The sequence below is a fragment of the Magnusiomyces paraingens genome (genome assembly GCF_902498895.1).
Source record: "Magnusiomyces paraingens strain CBS 517.90 genome assembly, contig: contig4, whole genome shotgun sequence".
Lineage (NCBI taxonomy): Eukaryota > Fungi > Ascomycota > Dipodascomycetes > Dipodascales > Dipodascaceae > Magnusiomyces > Magnusiomyces paraingens.
In genome coordinates, this window is record NW_022474070.1 from 553,049 (window position 1) to 572,166 (window position 19,118).

Sequence of the window (19,118 nt, forward strand, 5' to 3'; positions counted from 1 at the left end):
ATCTGTCTGTCTGTTTGACTGTATTGACACCATGCAGTGGGAATAACCTTCCGTTTCGGAGATTCCGGCTTTCTTCGGCAATCTCTAATAATCATAGTGTTTTTTTTTTCTTATATATATATGAGCTTTTTTTTTTTAATTAATTATAAAAATAAATATAATTATTTTTATTTTATTTTATTATTATTATTATTATTTTTTTTAGTGTCGACATTGATGCTATAAAAATAAAATACCCGCTCTCTTTGGGGAAACAAAGAACAAAAAAAAAAAATAAGGCATGATTTAATAGAAACAGTACACTTTTAAAAACAAGAAATTCCCAAAAAAAAAAAAAAATAATCATTTAAATTCGTAACATATATATAAAAAAACAAAAAACACCCCTTAAATCTATTTAGAGTTGTCAAGGACATAGCGACCAACAATCTGGCCCTTCTCCATAAGCTCGTAGACCTCAGGAAGCTCGGAAAGTCCTACAATCTTAATGGGGCAGGTAATGAGGCCACGGTCAAAGAAGTCAAGAGCCTCAGCAGTATCAGCTCTGTTACCCACATAAGAACCCTTAATGGAAATAGACTTGACAACGTGAGAAAAGACCTCAGACTTGGCGTAAGCACCAGCGGGCAGACCAACAAGGACAATGACACCAGTGGCACGGACGTATTCGGTGGAAACACCAATGGCCTTCTCGGAAACAGCGACGTGGATCACGGCGTGGGGGCCGCCGTGAGTGGCAGCAACCACATCCTTGACCAGGTCCTTGGAGGTGGCAAAGTCGATAAAGGCTTCGGCGCCGAGCTCCTTGCAAGCCTCGGCCTTGGCATCACCAGTATCAATACCAATGACCCGGAAACCCATGGCCTTGGCGTATTGAATAGCAAGAGTACCGAGACCGCCACCGGCACCAGTGATGGCAACCCAGTTGCCTGGCTGTGCCTCAGAGGTCTTCAGAGCCTTGTAAACAGTAATACCGGCGCAGAGAATGGGTGCAATCTGGGCGAGATCAGTACCCTGAGGGATCTTAGCGGCGTGGACAGCCTTAGCGGTGGCATATTGTTGGAAAGAACCATCGTGAGTGTAACCGGAAAGAATAGCATCAGGGCAGTTAGATTCAGCAGACTTCAAGCAGAACTCACAGCCCAAGCATGAACCATTGAGCCACTTGATACCAGCGTAATCGCCAATCTCAAAGTTGGTGACGTTCTCACCCTTGCCTACAACGACACCGGCACCCTCGTGGCCACCGACCAGAGGAAGCTTAGTGGGAAGGGGCCAGTCACCCTTCCATGCGTGAAGATCGGTGTGGCAGACACCAGAGTATTTGACATTGACGAGAATTTCATCAGAAGCAGGGGTAGGAACAGGAATGTCTTTGTAGATGAGGGGGCCACCGTTAGTCTCAAAGACAACAGCCTTTTGGGTCTTGGGAATTTCAACCATTGTATGTGTTTTTTTTTTTGATAAGGGAAGGGGGGGGGGAATATATAAAAAAAGATAAAGATAAAGAAAAGGATGGAGAAAAGAAAAGAAAAAAAAAAAAAAAAAAGAGAAATGGATAGAGGGAATTGACCAGTTATTTATACTTTTTTTTTTTTTTTTTTTGTGAAAAAACGAGACAACGAAAGAGAGGGGAAGAGCGGGCTGATAGAAGGTCCCGGAGAGGCTTGGTGGGTGGGAGATAGCAGCAGTAGCAGTAATGGCAGAGAAATTAAAAAAAAAAGAAAAAAATAAAAATAAAAATAAAAATAAAAATAAAAAAATAAAGGTGATGGTAGACAAAATTACGATTGAGTGGACCGAAAAGTTTGAACGACAAGACGAAGAAGAAGAAAAAGAAAAAGGCACAGACGATATTTTAATTTATTAATTATTATTATTATTATAATGACCACTGTATATATTTTTTGATATCCCTTTTTTTTTTTTTAATTTTTTTTTATCTAATAGATAGAAATTTTTTTTTATTTCCAAATACCATGATAGTTAAGACTATAGCTATAATTAATATCAAGATTCTTTTCAATTGATTTCAATTAATTTCCATTATTTTATTTTGGTTACGCCCATTAAATCACACATGCTTATATTATAGATTTTCAATTGTTTCTTTAATTATAATGATTTAAATAATTGAATGATTTTTTTTATGGAAATCATTGATTGTCTTGTCGTTACTAATACTACTACTACTACTACTACTACTACTACTGTTTATATTCTAGCCATTGAATTGATTGGAATCTTGCACACACATACACAGACTTACTTGTGTTCTTATGCTTTAGACTTAATCTGTTTTATAATTATAATTATAATTATAATAATAATAATAATATAAGACCACAAAATTCTCATATTTATTATAATACCCTTTTTTTATTTATTTATTTTATTTTATATTTAATTCGTATTTATTACAATTCTTCTTCTTTGCGTCTATCAAAACCCCCAAGGAATTTCTGTGGGCAATAGAACCTTTTAAATCAATCAGTAAATCAATCAGTAAATCAGTAAATCAATCAATTGACTTTTACTTTTTGTTCTTTTTTATGCACGCTATACAGAATATATACACACACTCACACACATTATTTTTTTTTAATACTTTTAAATGTCCCAATTCTGGGTTTTGATTTGCTGATAAGCTTTATTAATTTACTTTCTCTCTTTATTTTATTTTATTTTTTTTCTTTCTATTTGGACTTTTGAGATCACCTGCATTGCCAAATTTTTATTTATTTATTTTCTTCTTCACTTGAAATCCTCCAATCCAATAATTAATTGCTACTACTGTATGATACATATTTTATTTTATTTTTATTTTATTTTTATTTTATTTTAATTTAATTAATTTAATTAATTTAATTAATTTAATTATTTTATTTTACTTAACTTTTATGTCTTGTCTGTTACATAAGCAATTCCTGGAATTTCTCCACCTTCTCCGGCAATTTTTTTTTTTTTATCTCCAACATCATCGTCGTCCTCCAGCCACGGCCTTCTTTTATTGTTGGCCGATGGTTACTTAAAAATTGACTTCAATATATCATTTTACTACTAGATATATATATATATTATATAAAACATTGATTAAGAAAAAAAATAAATCAATTTATACGGATTATTTTGATATAATTTAATTTTTTTTTTTCCCCCTCCGTCATTACAAGAAAATTTATTTCTACCAAAATAATCCTTGACATCCGTCATTTCCTTGGCAATCGCACTTTATCTAAAATCTAAAATCTAAAATCCAACTTTCTTTCAAAGTTTTTCCAGAACCCTCAAGTTTCAATATTTTTTTTTTTATCTTCAATTGTTGTGAAAAAAAAACTTTTTATGGATTTTTGTTCACCATCATCATGTAATTTAAGTAACTTACCTACCTGATTATAACTTTTACTTCCCTACCCCTCTCTTTTAACAAGTTTCTTTCTTTATTTCGGTTATTGATGGTTGTTGGCAATGATAAATAGGTTTAACCCATCAAAAAAAAAAAAAAATAAAATATCTACGTTAATAAATAGACTAAAAAAAAAAATAGAGAAAGAGAGAAAGAAGGGAACAAAATAAAAAATGTTTAAAAATGAGACTTTTCCAGGGAATTGGGAAGTTTTACTTTACTTTACTTTACTTTACTTTACTTTTTTTTTTAAAAAAAAAAAAAAACGAATCGTTTACATAAAATGTATTTGACATGAAATGTTTAAGTAATGTTTGCTCTTGTGACGACACACTTTGCAAAATTTTTATTTTTTTTCCATAAACGTCTTTATCTTTTTTTCATAATCAACTATTTCAAATTCCAAATTCGTTTTTTTTTTTTTTTTTTTTTTTTTTTTTTCTATTTCTCCGCACTTTTCATATTTTTTCCGGAAAAACTTTTCTTTTTTTAAAAAAAAATAAATATAAAAATTTCAAAATGATTTGATTTTATTTTTTAATTTTTTTTTTTTTCAGTCGAATCAAAGTAATGGAAAATCTCAAAAATGTGATGTGTACATTTCTTTAAAAAAAAAAATACTTTACTTTACGACCAAATACGTTTCAAGCAATCAATCTGTAAATTAACAACGTATATATATTTATATATATAAGAATAATGCGACATGATTAATAGAATAGTAAATATGAAACTTTAAGCCAAACAAACAAACAAAACAAGATTTCTCGTTGTACTCGCAAACAAAGTTATAAACAATTTTAGTCTATGGACATAATTATTTTCTATAATCATGATAATCCAAGTTTCCCCATATATAAACAAAAATACTTTGTCAATTGCTTTTATTTATTTCTATTTTTCTATTTTTCATTTTTTTTAATCATCTATCTATATAAATCTTTAGGAAACTTCCCGTTCACCCGTAAAAAGAACGAGGTGGGGGGGGGGGGGAGAGAGAGAGAGAGAAATTGTATTTCATTTTTTTTTTTTTTGGTGTATCAATCATATATATACAAACATTCACACTTGGCCCCTCTTTATTTAAAAAAAAAAAAAAAAAAAAAAAAAAAGCCCAACAATCTTATTAGTTGTGCAACCCCCACCACCACCAAAGATTATTAATTTTGTAGAAATGTGTAATCAACCACTTTTTACCTAATAAAGTTGTTTGCTGCTGCTGTTGCTGCCTGCCAGCCTTTCTGCCTTTCTGCCTCCGTTACACAACACACACACTATCTAACTAGTAATAAAAAGTAAAGAAGGAGGGAGGGGGAATAAATAAATGCAAGAAAGAAAGAAAGAAAGAAAGAAAGAAAGAAAATCCCTTTTTTTTTTTTTTTTAATGTGTATGTAGCAAAGATGATGATGATGACAAAGCTTGGCATGATGACAAATTTTAAGCGACCGTACGGCGTCACCAATCCCCAGCTCTTGCAACAAGAGGGGTCGGATCCACTCGGGTTTCTGTTATTGAAAGAGAGAGAGGACCAATAAATAAAGAGGGGACAAGAATTGGTTTAACAAGATGGAAACATATTAAAAAAAATAAAAAAAAATAGAAGAAGAATAGAAGAAGAATAGTTTGTGATTTGATGAATTATTATTTATTACTATTACTATTATTATTATTATTATTATTATTATTATTATATGAAGTAAATTGAAAGAAAAAAAAATGTTTTCAGTGCGATACCGGATCCGAGACGGAACTGTGACTTTATTGAATAGAATAAATAATAATGATAATAAAAAAAGGAATATATTTTGTCCCCTTTTTTTTTTTTTTTTTTTTTTTTTTTTTAATATTGATAATAATAGTTTTTTACTAAAAGAAAAAAAAAATGAAATATATATTTTTTTCTTTTTTAAAACATTGAATGATGGTAATATTACCGGACATAATTCTTGATTCTTTGGTATATTGAAATGATAAAAAAAAAAAAATAAAAAATAAATAAAAAAATGAGTTTTGAAATTCCACAAAATTAGCCAAAAAAAAAAAAAAAAAAAAAAAGCCACGGATTATTTCTTTATTTTTTATTTTTATTTTTATTTTTATTTTTACTTTAATGCTTAGTCAGATAATAGTAAATGCTGACATCTTATCCAACGGTTTTAATCACGTGCTGATAAGATGCATTCCCTGGCAGAAACCTTCTTTTCCTTATTGTCCTTTTCCTTCTTCTTCTTCTTCTATTTTTTTTTTTTTTTTTTTTGAATACATCAGACAACGTACCCCATTTCAATTCAAATTATTGATAATCACATAATCTGGTCCTAAAAAAAAAAAAAATCAAAATTTTTTGAATTTTTTTTCTCTTGGATCTTAAAAATAATCAAATTAAACAATAACAACGTTTCCTTTGTGATATCTCTATTCACAAACCTTCACATACACACACCCCTATTCAATCTTAAAAATAAATACATTTAACAATGATATTCGTTTCAATCTTCTCTTCCAACCAACCCACTAAACCCAAATGTCACAACAAAATCATAAATTTACTAGACCTCGTTCAAAATCCCTTTCAACCCAACCGCAACTTCGGAAAACCCTTCCTAAAAGAACTTACCAATCTCACAGCCAACAATCTCCATCATCTTCCTTATCCTCTATTGAAAAAAACAAATCTTCATCTTACCTTGATCTTGCACAAGTTAACCCTTATGCAATACATAAACATCCAGTAGAAACTGATAATTATGGGACAATCAAATATCCTCCCAAGGCTTTTTTATCTGATCTAACTTCCCCCCATCACTTTGAAGCTTCATTTATTTCAAAAGAAGAAACTACCAACAATAACAACAACAATGCTCAATTATCTAAAAAAAGGAAGAAAAATATCCCTCAAAAACTAAGCCCAACTCTCTCTCAGACTCCCTCAGGATCTTCTCTTAGCCCACTTCCTCCACCACAAACAATCGATATACCTTCACCCATAGCCTACGATGACAAGTATCCTCATGTATTTTTTAACCATTATCGTAGGCATCCGTCTCCACTTCGTCGGTCACGAGTCAGTACACTTCCTGAGAATCCAGATGGCTCTGACGAATCTGAGGAAAATTCACATTTGCAGCGGCAGTATCTCCATAACTATAACCATAACCATAATCAACAGCTGCAGCAGCAACAGCAACAGCAAAACTCCGTATCTCACTTGCATTCACGGCCACGGTCTCGGTCATCATCGCGGCCTGCATCTGTTGTTTCTGGAAGAAGATCGCCCCGGAAACTTGTGCGGAGAGAGCGAGCACAGTTGGGTCCTGGTGATGCTCATTATTATTATACACAGCACACATTAGAGTCTGATTCACTGGCAGTGCAACCTTCATTGACAGGGATTGATCCGTTGGCAGAGTATGTAACGTCTGCTGATTTTAGAATAATGGAACAGGGTCCAGTGATTTCAGAGGGAACAGAAGAAGATGAAGAAGAAGAGGAAGAAAAATTAGAAGTAGAAAAGGAAAAAAAGAAAGGGAATGAAAAGGAATCATCACCGGAATCTGTTTATCCAAATTCCATTTACAAAACACCAAGAACTAGTCCTAGACTAGAGGATGAAGAGCAAATGAAAGATACTGAAGATGAGGGAAAAAAAGGAAAAGAAGAAAAAGAAAAAAAAACGAATAAAGAAGAATTAAAAGAAGATTCAAAACCTTTAAAACTTGTAAAATCACCTAAAGGCATAACTGATGGACCCTTTTTCAAACTTTTCAACAATTCAAAACTCTCACTCAAAAGTTCAACTACACTATCTGCTTCAAAATATGCTCCTGCACTACACCAAATGTTCCCCCAGCGCCATCTTTACAACCGCTCTCGGCCGCCGACCCCAGGAGCCCCCTCGCCGCGTCACTCAAAGGACCTTCGAGGCCCATCAGTTTGGCAAATTTATTGCAACATCATTACCCTTTTTGTGCCTGCGATTTCGCTGCGGTGGTGCGGGATGCGGTCCAAGCCGCGGCAGCAAGCTTGGCGTGAGAAAATCGGGCTTGTATCAGTCATCATACTGCTCACCACTTTTGTAGGGTTCTTCACATTTGCTTTCAACTCGGCAGTTTGTGGACAACCTGTCCCTAGAGTCCACTACAAACAGGTGCCAAATGATTCGGTGGTGGTCCATGGGGCTCTGTTTAACATTACAAAGATTGAAGAAAAAATTGTTCAACAGTACCCGGACCCTAATGACCGGCCAAAGGCTCTGGATATTTGGGAGTACGCGGCCGGCGCCGACGCTTCACTATTATTTCAAAACGTGAATGGCCACTGCCGAGGTGTGATTTGGTCCGAACTCAAAAACCACCCAGTACCCATGACCCAAGATATGATGTTTTCGTACTACTACCCATGTGTGCTGCTCAACCTCAATGGTTCACCACGCGGTAATCCACTGCAGCACCGGCTTACCCACCAGCGTGGAGGAGGGCGTGGAACAAGTTGGGGGCATGGGCCTGATGGCGTATCTGCCAATGCTGCATTTTGCCATCTAGCACCTGGTGCTCGCGATTACCTGTACACGCTGGAGTATAAGCTGGACGTGTACTATGAGTGGAGTGATTTGAGGAATATTAACAATGACCTAGTGGTGTACCTTGGAGACGTGATTGATTTGACGCGACTTCAGATGCTGCGTGCATTCACAATGGATGCTAACATTTTGCGATTGCTTGAAGACAGTGTGAAGCTACGCGGGAAGGACATTTCAGTGATGCTTTCTAGGAGTGCTTCATCGCGTGCAGCTGGTCGATGCTTAGTTGAGCTTGCTAAGATTGGGGTTGTTGACACTGATACTCTTGGGTGCATTGCATCGAACTTGGTTTTGATTATCTCGTTGACGTTTATTGTGTCGATTGTGGTTGTCAAGTTTGTTTTCGCATTGTACTTTGAGTGGTTTATGTCGGCACGACTGGGCGCCAATTTTGCAAGCGTGCCACTAACTAATGCAGCATCAGGACTGCGCAGCATTAAAAGCGGAGTATTGAGTGCTGCAGAATCTTTGGATCGAGTAGTACACAAGTTTACCGATTCTCGCAACAATTCTCGCATTGTTTTGGACACTTTTGAAGAAGAGCAAATGGATGAAGATGAAGATGGAGAAGAAGAAGAAGAAAAAGAAGAAGAAATTAATACGGAAGATTCTTATTCTTCTTTGGGTCTGCTGTCGCCCAGCCAAATGATTAATACGATTTGCCTGGTAACTGCCTATTCTGAAGATGAAGAAGGATTGAGAGCTACTTTGGACTCGATTGCTACGTGCAGTTACCCGTACACTCATAAGCTTGTGATTGTGATTTGTGACGGACTGATTATTGGGTCAGGCAATGGGCGATCAACTCCAGAGATTGCAGTTTCCATGATTAAAGATTTTTTAATTCCTCCACGACACGTGGGCGTAATGCCGTATATTGCGGTGGCCCAAGGAGCCAAGCGGTTTAATATGGCTAAAGTTTATGCTGGACATTACGATTATGATGACACAACAGTACCGGTGGAGCATCAGGTTCCAATCCCAATTGTTTGCATTGTTAAATGTGGAGATGCGTGGGAGAGGGAGACGCATGGAGTAAAACCTGGGAACCGTGGGAAGCGGGACTCACAGGTGATGCTCATGTCTTTTTTACAAAAAGTGATGTTTAACGAGAGGATGACGGACTTGGAGCATGCGCTGTATTATAACATTTGGCAACTAACACGGCGAGATGTAATGGACTACGAAACAGTTTTGATGGTGGATGCAGACACGAGGATTTGTCGTGACTCAGTGGAATACATGGTGGGATGTTTTGTACAAGACCCAATGATTATGGGGCTTTGTGGAGAAACGCAAATTGCCAATAAGACTGAGTCATGGGTAACAATGATTCAGGTGTTTGAGTATTTTATTTCGCACCATTTGACCAAGTCGTTTGAATCTGTGTTTGGCGGTGTGACATGTTTACCTGGGTGTTTTTCCATGTACAGGATCAAGGCTCCCAAAGGTCCACGGGGGTACTGGGTCCCGATTTTGGCAAATCCAGATGTGGTTGAGAGGTATGCAATTAATAGTGTGGAAACGCTACATGAGAAGAATTTATTGTTACTAGGTGAGGATCGATATTTGTCAACATTGATGCTTAAGACATTCCCGAATCGCAAGCAAATGTTTGTGCCACAGGCAAAGTGTGAGACGGTTGCACCAAGTGAGTTTAAAGTGTTGCTTGATCAGCGGCGACGGTGGATCAATTCGACGGTGCACAATTTGATGGAGTTAATTATTGTACGGGATTTATGTGGAGTGTTTTGCATTTCAATGCAATTTGTGGTATTGATTGAGTTTATTGGGACTTTGACTTTGCCTGCTTCATTACTTTTTTCTGTGTTTGTAATGTGTCGAGCAGTTGTAGAGCGACCTGTGCCTGTAATTCCGTTAATTTTACTTGCATTAATTGTAGGGATTCCTGGATTGTTGATTGTGGTGACTGCACATCAGTGGACATATGTGTTGTGGATGTTGATTTATTTGATTTCATTACCGATATGGAATTTTATTTTGCCTTTAAATGCGTGTAAGTTTAGATTGATGATGATGATGATGATGATGATGATGATGATTTTTTTTACAAAAAAAAAGACTGACTTTAAGTTTTTTTTTTTTTTTTTTTTTTTTAGTTTGGAGGTTTGATGATTTTAGTTGGGGCAATACTCGAGTTGTTCAAGAGCAAGAAGTAACCAAGACCAAGACCAAGACTGAAGATGAAAATGAAGATGATAAAGATGATGAAAATGATGTAATTCCAAAGACTCCAGATGCAAGGTTAAGTGCTGGAATAAGTATGACAAGTAGTGACTTGAATTTGCATCAAAAGCAGCAAAACATTTGGTTTGATGAATCTCGGATCCGGTTGATGAAGTTTCATGAGTGGGTACTTGAGCAGCGTCGTAAGAAGCGTGCTGAAGGACTTGGAGAGTATTTGGTAGGAGTGACTTCTACGGTTTAAAAGAAAGAAATAGAGAGAGAGAGAGAGAGAGAGAGAGAGAGAGAGAGAGAGAGAGAGAGAGAGAGAGAGAGAGAGAGAGAGAGAGAGAGAGAGAGAGAGATAGTTTGCTTTTTTTTTAAATTTTTTTTAATTAATTAAAAAAATATTTAAATCTATATGAGAAAAAACAATATTGGTGATTTTGAATGATTTTGAATGATTTTGAATGATTTTGAATGATTTTGAATGATTTTGAATGATTTTGAATCACCTTTGAGTGCTGCATGGAAGGTCTCGAAGGATTGTGTAGAAAGTTACTATTTTGGGTAAGTTGAACGGCTAAAGCTTTTGCGGCTTGCATTGCATGTGTACGGCAGAAAAAAATTAAATATTTACACGTGTTAATTACGTAATGTGCAGTTTAATTTTTTTTTTTTTTTTAATTTTAAATTTTAAATTTTAAATTTTATAAAATTAAATTAAATTAAATTAGTTTATTTTAACAAGAAAATTACATTTAAAAAATAACATTAATTTTATTAGCCACTCAAGCAACTTTAAAGTTTTTTTTTTTTTATTACTTTAAAATAAATTAAAATAAATTAAATTAAAATAAAATAAAAATTAATTATTTATTTATTTATTTATTTATTACTTGTTACTTTACTGACTCCCAACAAATTCATTCATTCAACACACACACATAAAATTTTTTTTTTTTTTTTTAATTTTTTTTTTAATTTTTTTAATTTCTCCCTTCCATCCGATCTTTTTAAATTTTTTTTTTCCATTAAAGCCATCATCATCATCATCTATTTATTTATTTATTTATTTATTTATTTTCAAATATTTTTTTATATATTTTCATATAATCCTTTCTTTTAAATCCACACACTCTCTCTCTCTAATCATTCATTTTATCTAAATTTCTCCCCTCTCGTTAATATCAATTTTTTTTTAAAAAAAAAAAAAAAAAAAAAAGAACCCTCCTCCCTCATCCAAGAATGCAAAATGCAAATCATCCACCCTACTCAATGACGACGACGACAGACTCGAAAACTTCACCACCAAGTCCATCCCCTCATCTCATGTCTGAACGTCGACGTCCTTCATTTCATATCGACACTTCCTCAGACGAAGAAGAAGAACCAGAAGTTGGTTCTCCTGGGTCAGACTCTTTGATTCTTAATAATCATAATGATAATAATCATCATAATAATCTATCATCACCTACAAATAACAAACCTTCAACAATAAACCATGCATTAAATTCAAATCCATCTCCTATCATATCTGCATCTTCTTCTTCATCTTCTCCTCCATATTCACATAAACCTCCACCGATCTCACTTGTCTCCCGCAGAAGATCATCGGAGTTAAAAACTGTGTCAACTTCTCCAACTGCAACTTATATGCAACAGCAACGTGTTCCTTCTGCTCATAATCCACACCTCCAACAACAACAACAACAACAACTACAACAACACCCTCATCTCGCAGGGTTTGGCTCTTATACACAGCTCTCGGCCTTGTTACAACAACATCAACCAACACCCATGAGTTCAGAGCTGGTCCAACGGTTTACCTCTCAGTCCCTCCATTCCTTCTCCTTTGCCTTTATTTCCCAAAATGCAATCTCTTCTCGATTAGACATTTTAAAACGTTCCCTCGAGTTTCTCCGTGATAACCCGGCCCTCACAAGTATGAGCAACTTCCCCTCAACATCCTCAACTACAGCCCTCGAGGACTTTTTCAAGTCTCCAATCCCCTCCCGTACCCAGTTACGCTCCTCTGCCTCTTCTGCCGCTCTCTCCATGCTGGCAAACTATCCAGCCATGGGTGCCGCTGGTCTTGCATCAAGTGCTAATCTCCTAGCCTCTGCTTCTTCTGCTTCTTCCGCGGGTTCTTTAAATACCCCTTCTACAGCAGCTCCCATGGCTCGAGGCGCCACCACAGCTAACGCAACATCCTCAGCTCATGCCTTTTTAGGAGAACCCTCAAACACTCTCTTTGACAACAACCTCAAGTCCATCCTGACCCTCTTGGAAAACGCCCACGTATTCCCTGCTTCTGGTCCCTCACCCTCTATCGAGAACTCATCTTCAAACTCTAAACTTTATTCAGTTCTCGCGGCTACTAAAAACAATAGCAACAACAATAACAATAACAATAACAGCCAACAACAACAACAACAACAACAACAACAACAACCAACTCCATTCAAGCCAATCACAAATGATGAATCTATCGTGGCTGATACCACCGCCCCAGCTCTACCCCAGCTACCAAATCATACCCCTAAACATTTATCACCATCACCTAGCAAAAAGAAGCAAAGTAGCCTCTTGGAGCCCCTCAAGTTTCGTAAAAGAACTAAAACAAACATTGCCACCTTTCACCTCCAAGCACAGCTCCTCGATGCCCTCGCTACCCCTTACTATGACCCATACTGGACTAACCTCATCCAGCGTACCGGCACAGTCTCTTCCATGCCAACAATATCAACCTCGGCATCCACAGTAGATCTCAAGTCGGCAGGTTTGAGAAACCCTTCAATGTTCTCTTCTGCGTCCTCTATCCTTCACCCCATCTCCTCCCGCTTCTCTTCAAACCAAGCCGTCTTCACCACCTCCTCCGAAGAACCCTACCGCATCCTTGCATCAAATGACATTAGTTGTCTGGTCTTTGGCATGTCCAAGCTCGAAATCCGAAGACAAACCATTTCAGATATCGTAGGTACAAACTTTCGCGAAGGTGTCATTGAACGTGCCCGCAACTGCCCTCCCAACACAACCTTTTTCTGCGGTGAACTTGTCCCTATTGTAAAATGCACTGGCCAGTCTGGCCTCGCAAGCTTTTTTGCCAAAAAACACAATTCTGGAATCATTGCCTGGGTCATTGAGGAAATCGCTCACGACCGTGCTAATCTTACAGTCAACCTAACAAATGGATCCTTATCTGTCTCGGGGCCTCAGAAACATGTTCTTTTCCCCTCTGACAATGATGAAAACTTAAACATCCGTGACACCTTTTCTGGTATCCCCGAGGATCTTCGCGTCATGGCAAACAACCTGCGTAACAATAAGAGACACGTGGAAAATCACGTTACCGTCTCGGGTAACACCATTGTCCCTACAATGTTGCAAATTGCTGATGATGATAAGCCCGACCAAGATGATGGTAACATTCTCTCGCTCCAACTTGTCTCCATCCCTCATATGGCCGGTATCATCTTGCTTGACCCAGAGCACATGACCATTGCCGGATACAATGCTTCCGTTGTCGAACAGCTCTTTGGCTACCCGGAAACCGACACAAAACACTGCGTCGGATGGTCCATTGATGAGCTTATCCCTAACTTTACCGCCTATGTAGAGCGTATTGAGCGCACCTGTGACCTCAACCTGCGTGGTCGTATGCACCAGGGCTTGGTAGTACCTGAGCATTTGTTTAGAAAGGCTGCTGTCGAGATTCAAATGGAGCAGCAGCCCAAATCCCAGTCTGGTTCTGAAGTTGACTCGCCTCTTGGAAGTGAAACTGTTACAGCTAGAGCCTCTCCTGTTTCTACTGAAGAGTCCTCTGACCAGGAATCTGGAGATGAGCTGGCTGAGCTCCCCTCGCATTTACCCAATGGCCATATTGCTCCCGCTCTGGCCTCTAGCTCCAATTTGCACCAGAGGTTTGCCTTGAGCGATGGAGGAGGTTTCATGCCTAAAAAACAGCTGGACACCATTTCGGCCTTTATGGACTCGAAAGGTATTGAAGCGCTTCATCGCGATGGTATCTCTCTTACGGTTGACGTGCAGATGCGCATCATTGGTGACGGCAATGCCGCTCTTTGGGTGACGTACTCACGCAACATTACTGGTCAGCAAGAATCAAACCAGATTCCATCCCAGTTTACGCTTTTCTCAATGAAGAATAAGGCTGCGGCTTCTATTAAAAAGTCTTCTTCTTCACGATCTATCAATGGCCGCCATAGCAATAGCTCCACACAAAGCGACCAAAGTAGTGGTAGCTCTAGCTTTAGTTCTCTCTCAGAACCAGCAGCTTCTAATGAATCTCTTGCTAAACTTGCCAATGGCCAACCTTTGACACCATCTCAGTCACACCAGGACGAAAAGCCTGTAACACCAGAGTCTAAGCCAGTTTCTCAATCTTCAAACGACTCTACAGTGACTACCACTGCAACTACAGAAACAACTACCACCGCAGCTACCACTGTCACTACTAGTACGCCGCGTGCTCAAATCATTTCTCAGTCAAGCAGTGATACTCCCAACTCAGCATCATCCGCATACTCGATCCATATCCCCGAGTTGGGTGCACGGAGACGTGAAAAAACGCTGGCAGACTTTAAGATTCTCAAGCGGATGGGAGAAGGTGCCTACGGAAAGGTTATTTTAGCCGAGTACGCCTGTGAACCTCCTCTTCGAGTCATTCTCAAAAGTGTCATTAAGGAGCGTATTTTGGTTGACACCTGGACCCGCGACCGCAAGCTAGGAACAATTCCATCGGAAATCAAGGTCATGGCTGTACTCACCAAATGGCCGCACGATAACATTGTGCAATTACTGGATTTCTTTGAGGACGAAGAGTATTTCCATATCGAAATGGAGCCGCACGGAAATCCTGGCACAGATCTGTTTGACTTGATTGAGAACCAACCCGATATGCCCGAATCGCAGTGCCGCAATTTGTTTAAGCAGGTTGTTTCTGCAGTGCGGCACTTGCACTCGCACGATATTGTGCACCGCGACATTAAGGACGAAAACGTGATTGTGGACGGCTCAGGGCTCGTCAAGTTGATTGATTTCGGAAGTAGCGCGTTTGTGCGCCAAGGCCCCTTTGACGTCTTTGTGGGTACTCTTGACTATGCCGCGCCAGAGGTACTTGCCGGTAAACCTTATGAGGGCAAGCCTCAAGATGTCTGGGCGCTTGGCATTTTACTCTACACTATTATCTACAAGGAAAACCCGTTTTACAATGTCGATGAGATTATGGACCATGACTTGCGTGTGCCCTTTGTCATGTCGGAACCTTGTATCGATCTCATCCGTATGATTCTGACAAGACCTGTCCGCAAACGGCCCTCGGTCGAAGATATTTGGAACCACCCTTGGATCCAAGCTTAACTTATGATATAAATCTTTGCATACCTTTTTTTTTTTTTCTCTTTTCTTTTCTTTCTTTTTTTATTATATTTTTTTCTTTTTTTTTTTAGGCATTTTTTTTTTTAAATAGAAGTCAAAGAGTATTTTAGATTAGTTAACCGGTTTACATTTACTTTGTTTTTTCCACCAACCGCTTTTCCCATACTGCGAAAAGTGACTCGACAACCTGCAAATCAGCCTGCACGCGGTTCCGGTTGTTGAGCAACATGGCGCGCGTCAGCATCTTACGGCACTCAAGCAGCTGCGATGCAAATGCATTGAGATGATTACGCTTACGCGCAAGTTGCACGGCACGCGCCACCTCAATACGCAAGAAAGAAAGTACATCAATGCGTGAATCTGTTTCAGTACAGCACACGGACCGAACCAGCTCGTAAACGTCTGTGTACCGGCCCTGGGCGGCGTACGCACGGACTAACCCGGCCAATGCAAACGAGTTTGTATTCGACGAAGTCCATGCCTCGCTATCTTCGCCAGACTGGCTGCGCATAAAACCAAACATACCAACGGCCGCATCGTAGTCTTGCCATAACAAGTACTCGTACCCAAGTGAGGTTGCAGAGCGTAGGTTAAGTGTGTTTGCATGTAGTCCCACAAAGTTCTTGAGCTTGTTGAGAGCAGCGGCACGGACAGAGAACTGGTTATTGGCCAAGCGTTTTAATAGTCCTGTGGCACCTCTTGTTGCAGCAGTTTCCTCGAGTGATTTGCGCATACTTTCGAGGTGAGTTCGCAGAAACACAACTTCCATTTGTGTGCAGGCAGCGTACCCAGCCTCATGCATCATCTTGAGTGCCTCGTCAAATTCTGCAGTTAGTCGCTGCCGACAAATGCTATGCAATAGGTTGTAAAAAATGGCCCGCGTGGGACGGACATTGTGAGAAACCATCTCACGAACAGCTTCCAATGCAACCTCGGCTTTGCCTTGTCGTCCAAGCACTTGCACCCGGCGCAGAACATGTGTCGGGCTTCCTGCGTACATGGACATGGTCACGTAGTCTGTATTTTCGTGTCTTGATTCCTTTTTGACCAGTCTGTTAAGCAGTAAGGCTTCATTTTCAGTGACCCCCAGAAACAGGTTCGGGAACTTACGTTTCATTTCCAAGAACCGGCTTGTGATGTATTTGGAATGTGACTGGTATGCACGGATTAAACATTTCCAAATCAAAACAACAGTCACATTGGTCCCCACAACCCCAGTCTGGTCCCAGTCTTCGACATAGTCTACCAGATATGCAGGGTCGCCCTTGCGGTAGATGAGCGTCACAAGGGCATTTAGCACTTCGGCTGAGTGTTCAAACCCAAGTCTTGCGTAAAGTCCAACCACCATCGACACGCCATCATTATCATCCAGCTGCGAAAAGTAACTGACGGCACGGTTCAAAGGTCGGATAGATAGGGCCGCCGATGATGGTACTGCTGTTTCTTCTTGAAGCATTGAGATGTATGCCTCAATCCGTGGCAGGTTTTTTTCATGTAGCAGTTTCTGGAAGTGGACCTCTTTAATTCGTGGATGTTCAATGTACCCGTCCGCTTGCACAAGCTTGGAAATCTCATTGAACCGCGCCGAGTCCTGCAGATCTAGCAAGGACTCCAAAACACAAGCGTATAACTCCACGTCTACTGTTTGTCGGTCTTGTTTCCACGTATATATCAGGTCCATGATCTCTGGTGCTGGTCGGTAGCACACGCGGGTGATACCTCGGACTGCTGCGATTATTGTTTCGTCGGTTGCCGATTTCCAGATTTTATTGAGAAACTTGCGTGCAGAAAAGGGCTCGTAGATGTGATAGAAACTGCGCAGAACTGAGTTGATGAGTTTACCAGGGAACAAGACCTTGTCACCAAAAGTTTGATGAATAATTACGCAGTCCAAAAAGTGTTTCGAAATGTAGGCAGCTGTGGCGGCCTCCAGGACCGTCGCAGACGGAATGTATGGTTCCTCTGGCGCAGTTTCCGAGGCCTGTACTGATGGTGCATATGACATGAAGACATAAACGCACAGGTCGTATTTCTTAAGTTGTGAGAGCTCATGAACAAAGTGAACAAGCTCGGTGTTAGTCATTAGATAATTTCCAACGACCCCTTGTTCAAGGGCATCTTGGAGTTGTGAGAAGTTCCCCTGTGCAAGCAATGTTTTAGCTTCTGTGATCCATGCTTCGATTTTTTCTGGTGCTGCTGTTTTGGTGCCTTCTGCTTGTTTTAATATTTTCTCTGAAATAAAGCGTTCTGGTAAGTTTTTAGCTAGTGCCATTTCTAAAGTGTAGATTGGTACCTTGAGATCTTTAAAGACTTCGTTTCGGAAACTGGTTTCGGATTCTTGTTGTAAAATGTCGAGGTACTCGTTTCGTTTTTTGGGTTGTTTTTTGGGAGGTTGTTTGCGCTTGATGTAGGCCTTAGTTGCCGGTGTTGCTGCTGCTGAGGCTGCAGTTTCTTCACAAATATGGCTATTGTTCAGAAATGGAGTTTCTATATCGGCCTCATTGATGGCAATGTCTCTAAGCCGAAACGATATGGTATGGAAATGCTTGGGGTAGTTGTTGTTACTGAGGTCTACATGAGATGCTGGGTTGACCAATAGCAGTTGTGTACTATTTAAGCGTGAACATTTTAACGGTGAATTTTTTCCAAGACATATTCTTTGCAACAGCTTGTGATTTAAGTAGGATGCTTTTAATGATGAACGATTAATTTTCTCCATAGCTAGTGGGAAGTAGTTGAATTAATGGGGAAAAAAAAATTTTAAATATATTATGGAGTTGTGTTTTTTTTTTTTTTTGCAAGAGGAATTAAACGGGGTTTGCTTGGTGGTAATAGCAAAATAACAAAAAAAAAGTTGACGTTTATGCTTATCTCTATATACAAAAATGGTTCTATAATGAATGTGATTATGAGATTCTATTGAACAAAAAGATATGCTATATGGATGAATGCCTGTTCAAAGCCATTATTAATGCTTTTGTAAATTTTTTGTTTTTTTTTTTTTGGTATGTTTGGGTGGTGATGGGACTTTAATGAAGGTTTTGAAGGGACGAAAAAAAAAAAAAAACTGGCGAAAAAAAAAAAATGATCTGATGTTTAGTAAATTGTTACGTAATTAATATATACAATTGCTATTTACCTTTCATAAAAAAGTTTTTTAAGATTTTGAGGATCTTTTTTTTTTTAATACCCCTTCTGCTTAATTAATAATGAGATCGACCTTTTTTTTTTATCCCAAAATCTCCATATTCCCTTTTCTCTTCTTAAACAAAAACCATTAAAAACCACTACAAATCATGAATCTCAAGAAAAAAGAAAGATCTGGTTTAGATGACGATGACTTATTGTCTACTGACTACGTGGTCAAACTTCTTGAGCGGGATGCTCGCAGCTTGACGCGTAAGTTTAGCAAGAATCATACTGTTGGAGGGCATGTCGATGACAATGAGACTCGCGACAACAGCACAGTTTTACGGCCAAACACCAACTTTTTACGCAAAATTATAAAGGAGTCTGATTCTCATAATAGAGCATTGCTAAATAGAGAGCGT

At 38.7% G+C, this 19,118-nt stretch overlaps 4 protein-coding genes across 4 annotated transcripts; 2 read left to right on the forward strand and 2 right to left on the reverse strand.

The window, feature by feature from the left end:
- Window positions 1-393: 393 nt before the first annotated feature.
- SAPINGB_P004966 (uncharacterized protein) lies at window positions 394-1,443 on the reverse strand (the record flags this gene model as incomplete). Its single annotated transcript, XM_031999681.1, has 1 exon — window positions 394-1,443. One exon carries the CDS (start codon window positions 1,441-1,443, stop codon window positions 394-396), a length of 1,050 nt encoding a protein of 349 aa, XP_031855572.1.
- A 4,488-nt stretch (window positions 1,444-5,931) lies between these two features.
- On the forward strand, window positions 5,932-10,435 carry SAPINGB_P004967 (uncharacterized protein; the record flags this gene model as incomplete). The annotated part of the gene is made up of 2 exons (XM_031999682.1): window positions 5,932-10,003; window positions 10,107-10,435. 2 exons carry the CDS (start codon window positions 5,932-5,934, stop codon window positions 10,433-10,435), a joined length of 4,401 nt encoding a protein of 1,466 aa, XP_031855573.1.
- Window positions 10,436-11,448: 1,013 nt separating this feature from the next.
- Window positions 11,449-15,549, forward strand: SAPINGB_P004968 (uncharacterized protein; the record flags this gene model as incomplete). The annotated part of the gene is made up of 1 exon (XM_031999683.1): window positions 11,449-15,549. One exon carries the CDS (start codon window positions 11,449-11,451, stop codon window positions 15,547-15,549), a length of 4,101 nt encoding a protein of 1,366 aa, XP_031855574.1.
- Window positions 15,550-15,697: 148 nt separating this feature from the next.
- Window positions 15,698-18,286, reverse strand: SAPINGB_P004969 (uncharacterized protein; the record flags this gene model as incomplete). Its single annotated transcript, XM_031999684.1, has 1 exon — window positions 15,698-18,286. The coding sequence occupies one exon, from the start codon at window positions 18,284-18,286 to the stop codon at window positions 15,698-15,700; it is 2,589 nt and encodes an 862-aa protein (XP_031855575.1).
- Window positions 18,287-19,118: the final 832 nt, after the last annotated feature.